This window comes from Styela clava, chromosome 7 (genome assembly GCF_964204865.1).
Source record: "Styela clava chromosome 7, kaStyClav1.hap1.2, whole genome shotgun sequence".
Taxonomy (NCBI): domain Eukaryota; kingdom Metazoa; phylum Chordata; class Ascidiacea; order Stolidobranchia; family Styelidae; genus Styela; species Styela clava.
Window position 1 is genome coordinate 19103137 of NC_135256.1, and position 6858 is coordinate 19109994.

A 6858-nucleotide genomic window follows, 5' to 3' on the forward strand; every position below is an offset into this window, starting at 1 on the left:
TGAAAGTCTCAGGTTATTGTTTTAACCTGACTTTGTTTGTAGAGCTTGAAAGAGCAATAATTGTTTTCATGGTAACAAAATGTGTTCATTAGAACAGAAAATATGCATGATTCAACGCCATCAGCACTTGGAGTTCTATTAGTGTGGGAAAGTGACAAATAAACAAAAAGAACTGAACAATAATGTACATAAATGAAACCACATTTGTGAAAGTCTCAGGTTATTGTTTTAACCTGACTTTTTCGACAACCTATGGCAAATCTGATTCACTGTTAGAGGTCAGAAGGTATCCATCTGTTTCCTAGTGTTTCAGAGTATTTATTTAACTGTGTCTATTGCACCAGCGGAATGTTTATAGTTTTCATTGTCCTATTAGATCATTGTTTTTAACCTGGGTTCGATCGGACCTCTGGGGTTCTGTGCAGCTGTACCAGGGGTTCGACGAAGGTCCTGTGAACTTGTTGTGTATTATAAAGTATTTCTATTTCCGAGCAAACTAAATATGTAAAAATAATTATAATTTATATTATAGGCAGATTTCAACATTCAGACCATTCATAGAATAGCCTATTTATGTGTAGTATTGCACAGATAAATGTTTTATGGACCTGTCAATGAGAGTCAATCTCCCAATGACTCCCAACTATTCGAGATTCGATTCGAAAAAAATATTCGGTTGCGGTCTCCGGTGCTCGTGTCAGGGTGGTAAACCATGGTCATATTTGAAGCACCTATATACGTTAATATACATCGAATTCGTCATATCTGTGGGTGGAACAAAAGAATAGTGTATACAAAACCTGTGCAAACTGATTGCAACCTCGAAATGTTTATGTGGTTTTATGAGGGGGTGTTTCAAATTAGTGTTGTATAGGTACAACATCAGCCCTCTAAATAGGAATTTTGTTGTTGAATTAGCTCAGGTTCGTCTGTTCAGTTTAGCTAATTATCTTGGTTTATTGAGCCGATAATATAGTTTATAAGTTTCCTATGTCATATAAGGGGTACAGGTAGGTATATATAGAGAGATTAGAGATGCAGTATATGAGAATTTGCCGAGTTAGGAAAATATGGCTTTCGATAATTTTGTTGTCAACAGCAGGTTATGGAGGTGTGACATACAGTATGCACAAGTGATATGATTCAGATTTATAATCAAATGAAATCCAAGTATATTAGCCATAAATACGTGGTTAGAATGATAGAGAAGTTTCTTAGATTGATTCAGATTTGCGATTTATATTTTCAGCGATCTAGCAAAACAATTGCAAATATGCCGAGGGAAGGAATCTTTGCAGAAAATTGCGTTGAATTAGCCCGTATTTCTAATGCCACACTTTCAGATAAAGAGGCAATTGAGACTTGCAATTACGAATATGATGACCTTGTCCTGATAAAACACGTGATTTCAACAACGATATTTATGTAGCTGAGATTTTGAGCCTAAAAAATCAGACTATTTCAGCATTTTGACTGTTGGAATTTATACGAACAGCCGAAAGCTATCTAATAAAAACGAATGTAGATTTAAAACTTAGTCGTGTTTTGCAAGTCCGAGTGCGACTCAGTTCTTCCAGATAAACAGAAAAGCTAATTGAACGTTCGGGGGAGCACAGTTTTTTTTCTGCTCCGAATTTTTGACAACGTCGTTATGGTATTGCAATCCACTCAAAAACCAATCTATACTAATTGCTGGGAAAAACAATAAATGTATACACAAAAATGACATTAGTCTAAACAAAAATGTTACAGAAAACTACTGCTGGTCGTGTTTTTATAGCGTTTTCCAGAGTAGGGGCAGGGCCGGTGGATAAATGCAAACAAAAGTCTGAAACAAAAAGAAAACACACACAGTCCAATCAATAATGAAATCGTAAAACCTTGAAAAAACACAAAAATCGCCAACTGCTTTTCTGCTATCAAAAAATTTGGTTTCTAATGTTCCGCAGCGTAGCGTGATCAAAATGACTTTCACGCTAAAAATTCTTCCTCCCATAACATATATAACAGCAAGTAAATGCAAAATAATTTTGATGTAAAAGTTTGATTTTCTACATTTTTGCATTTTAATATATATATATATATATATCGACAGAGTAAGGTATTTTTTTTCACTGCTCATTTCCATTGTATATATATGAACTATAGCGAGAGTGTTAGCAGATACATTAACGATTGTCTTAATTCATTGATTTATCAATATTCATAAACGAGTTCCCGGAAGATCCGAAAGCTTGCTTCTGATTAATTACCGACCCTGTGTCCTCCTAACAAGTGCAATTCCAATTTCTGTTGATATTTTAGTGCGTGTGCTGGTTTTCTCAAAGATCATTCCAAGTGATTTTCCTTCCAGCTCGCGGAATCTATTCGAATGCAGTAGAATAAAACTAACAATTGATCATTTAAAAATCTGCACATAAGAAAGAATAAAATAACAGTCTACCTAGCACCGTTGCAATAATTTAGTACAAAAAACCTTGGTGAAGACATAAAACATAAATTTTGCAATAAAAGGCAGACCTTTATCACGCTTAAGTGATATATATATATATATACCATAAAAGTAGTAAGAGACGTAATTCACAGCGGACACTATGCCTTCAGAGAACCGCGACGTATTATGCATATATACACATGTTTCACGCACTGTCCAGTTCGTCATTTTAAGAGCTGGAAATATCTTGTGATAATATACTTATCGTGGCGTAGGCTACTTTGTGTGCTTTTGGAGGATTTCATTCAGGTGGGCAACTGGTTAACTATTGACCAGACTTCACAAATATATATAATTCACAAATATATTTGATGACGCCCTGTTATGTAGTATATATATATATATATATATACATCTATTTGCTGCATTTCGGTCACATGTTATTTTTTGCTGCAGTTGGGCTACTCGTTTTCTGTGGCATATGGTGAGCCACTCACAGCGTTATTTTTAGCGGTTTTCAATAAAAAATGGTATGACAAAATTTCACGCAAGTAATACAGTTCGTTTTAAATATAGTGGAGTTGGTGCCCAATCGTCGTCGCCGAATTCCGAGGGACTACGTTATTTAGCCTATTTGCGGGAATTAGGAACATCATTGGATATGGTCGACACCGCGAGCTGGCTGTTTAATCATAGTCCATCATTAAAAACGTTCACGCTTCCCCTAAATGCTTTGCTTGTAAGCCACTGCCCACCTGTTGAATATATTTGTAAAAATATAGTCTGCAAAACGCTCTGCCCGGAAACAGAGCTCAATGACCTGTAAACATTGAAATCACTCGAGTGTGACTAGATTGACGGGTACTCGCATCCGAGACCCAAAAACCCGATTTTGCAAAAAATATACCTCTTCCTTTGGCCTGATCACTTTTGTGGGTTTTGTAGACATCGTGACAGACCTTCTTGCCAAGTTTGGCACGGATTAGTTCCCTGTAAAATGTTCGTTTGTTCCCGAAACCCCGAATATACTTTCGTATCAAGTTTCGTCGTGCGTAACGACATCTGACTCCGACTGCGCTTTCGAACTGAAGTGCTCTCGGTTGCCTAATCACAAATGAGTTTCTCGTGTAACAGACGATATTAGACCATGCACATGAAAATATGAGACTACTCATTTAATTATTTTTATACTCGTAATAGATGACACACATGGATAAATAATAAATTGACATTATACATACTGAAAAGTATTGTTCAGGAATTGTTCAGAACTAAAATCTCATCGTCTACAAAATTATATTTTGCGAAGTAATTGCAATTTCAAAAATAGAATAGACTATTTTATTGAGGTCAAAGTGTAACCTGAAAAGAGATCTAATAGCGATATTTTGAAAGTTGTTCATAGTGGAGTTTTGAATACCACATGACAAAATTTCCATAATTTCATAAATTGGATTATCTGTTAAATGACTTATTGCTGAAAGTTACGAAGTCGTGAGTTAAACTTCAAACACATATAAATGAGCGAATTTTCAGTCAAACTTAATTTTTTTTTGCATTAGTCGATGTGAGAATTTTATAATTATATCTTAAGGGAGTGGTTTCAATTACCTATATGACCTCGGACCCCAAAATGGAAAATTTGTTCTAGTGCATTTGAATTAAAATTTTTAGTATATTCGGATATATTTCAACATAAGAAAGCTAAAAATGTTATCATCAATAAAATACGAAAAAATTGGATTTTAAATTTATTTTTTTATCGTTTTTTTCGGCCATCACTTTTGATATATTTGATGAAAACCAATGATGTCAATACCAATCACTTGGTATTTCAGAGACGCATTAAATTCGCAAATAAATGGGGTTAGAAAACTAATTATCGCATATCGAAGTTACTATAGGGTTTCATCGATTATCTCAATTTTGTGCGTTCGATGTCGTTTTTTGTTGTATTCAAATGTATTTGTCTATAATAAGTGCATTACACGTGCTTTACATCACTTTTAGGCAAAAGAACTAGAAATATCGATTCATGATGTTGAGGGTCTTGAAATCGCCATAATTATTAAGTTGTTCTGCGATAATTTATTGTATTAACAATTGAAAGTATTTATATGAGCAAGTTAAAACTACACGTTGTATTTTGGTACCTCCCACCATTATATCGAACCATCACCTGAATAATAACCCGTTCTTTGAAATAAAATATATTCTTTCAAATATAGTTACCATTTCCAGAAAACTTTCACCATTACCAGAAACTTTTCCTAATAAATGCAATATTTCGTGTTCTGATGACCGTAAGTTGCATAATTATATATTTAAAACGGGAGAACAGAGGGAATGGGGGTGGAAAACGAAATAACTCGGCATCGTCAGGAGCAATTCAGACTTTCCGTACATTGACGTGTCCTAATTCCTGCGTTGCCACAAGTCTCAGCAACAAATTGTACCCCATTTGTTTAATTAGGAATGCTGTCGCTAAAAGAATAACATGAGCTTTTAAATATGCCAGAGTTCCAGTTCGTTAGAAAAATTTCAAGAGCTAAGTAGATCTTTTTAATCTGAATTTCAATTTCAGGCAATATATATATCTGAGTGGGATGCGTCCAAATTAGTCCACAGTGTATAGACCATTAACTGATTTGCTTATTTAATAGTCGGAAAATAGTTACGCCAGTTAATGTAATTAATATTATGTGTTTACAACAATGCGGAAAAATCCTAGTAAAAGTACACAGTAATCAAGAATATCACGATGACCGCTATATATCACGCACCACACTTTTTCTAGTATTTCGTTGTCAACGATTCAAAGTCCAGAAACGTTATGAAGGTATTTCGAACAATTTTTTACAAAATGAATAAAAATAACCTATATTCATTTGCCAAAATGGGCATGGTTTCAGAATCCAGTTTCATTTTTAAGATAAGGGAAAATCAATATGTAGATCAAAAATTGGTGCGCGTGTTTCGTGCCGAAATTTTAAAGAAATTAAAAACCAATTGAAAGATGCATTATCAGAAACTTAGAAAAGAGGGGGATATTACATATTAGAAAATAACCTGAGTATCTTTAAGAGAGAATGTAAGAGTAAATTTATATCTCATTTACTTTTAGTTTCACACCAATCGCTTATTCACTTCCTCATAAAGCATAAGGTACATGTATAGGTACATAAATTTTGAGTTTGAGAATTAGATACAGATGTTAAAAAAATACATTCCTTGTCGATCACCAACATATTTTACCAGGCTCGCACCAATTTCGATTGTAGTTTTGTTGGCATACTCAGAATCAACACTCACTTAGAGGCCAGCTTACAATGCTATATCACTTATATTCATGAATGGTAATAGATAAACTTTTATAGTGCACAAGAGGGGTTTGGCTGATAAATAACTTTCCAATCATACCAACGGTTTGTGGATATTCGGCCAATATGTCTTTTTTCCGATATTTGCTGAACAACTTCTTTTTTCAGATCAACCATATGATTTTTCTTGCGATATTTACTAGTTTTATCCTCACCGAATTCTTCATTCTTCAAATAACATCTTTCCTTCCACATGTTTTTGAATGACTCCGAATTATCTTATATACTGTACAATGAAGCACATATTTCTTCAATCATTTATTGAACCGCTTTAACGTCTTTCATTTATTAAACCCTCAAAATGGAAGCAAAGCGCTTTGTTTTTTGTCTGTTTTCTTGTTAGCATCGTAATTCACCACATCTGCTATTAGGAAAACCACGCTAACGTTCTTTGATCTAAAATGCATCTTCAGCAAAAAAATGATTTTGTTGATTTGGTTTGGGAAAATATAATAATGTACCGGTATGAATGTTTGGCGCTCCAGAAATATGTGAACCATGATGGCGGACACCGGTACGTAGTATGTGTACCAGGTTAGGATTAGGCCATAATTGTATTCTAATTTTCCTTAGTTCTATTACAAGGTCGGGGAATACCCAAGTGAGTCCCGTAGTATTTGTTCCTGAAATTATGGCCTAACCCTAACGTTGTACACATACAATGTTCCGGTGTCCGCCATCTTGGTTCACATACTTCTGGAGTACTGAATCTTTCATATTCATTTATCGATATAGATAGGTACCAGTTTATGGGACGACGTCGCCGCTTTTTTGTTAGCTTTCAAGCAAAATATAAATAAAGTCGGCTATAGTCAAGCATGTTGTTAAGAATATGGAATATGTTGCCAAATCAAAAATTGTTATCATATGTAATATGTATTATTAGTTAATTTTCTGATTGAGCAATGCTAGAATGTACAGAATTGATTGGTTTGAAAAACTTAATCTTTAATGCTCAAAACAAAAACTAATCGGGTGTCTATGAAACTAATGAATATTTGACATTATGATAGTTGTTCAATAAATTATAATCACCTTCAAGTA

At 34.2% G+C, this 6858-nt stretch overlaps 1 protein-coding gene across 1 annotated transcript in view; it reads right to left on the reverse strand.

Moving 5' to 3' along the window:
• Positions 1-6009, reverse strand: part of LOC120327953 (uncharacterized) — a 32831-nt gene extending 26822 nt beyond the window's left edge. The window contains exon 1 of the mRNA XM_078114686.1: positions 5855-6009. Within this exon, the coding sequence (XP_077970812.1) occupies positions 5855-6009 (155 nt within the window). The remainder of the gene's footprint in view (positions 1-5854) is intronic.
• Positions 6010-6858: the final 849 nt, after the last annotated feature.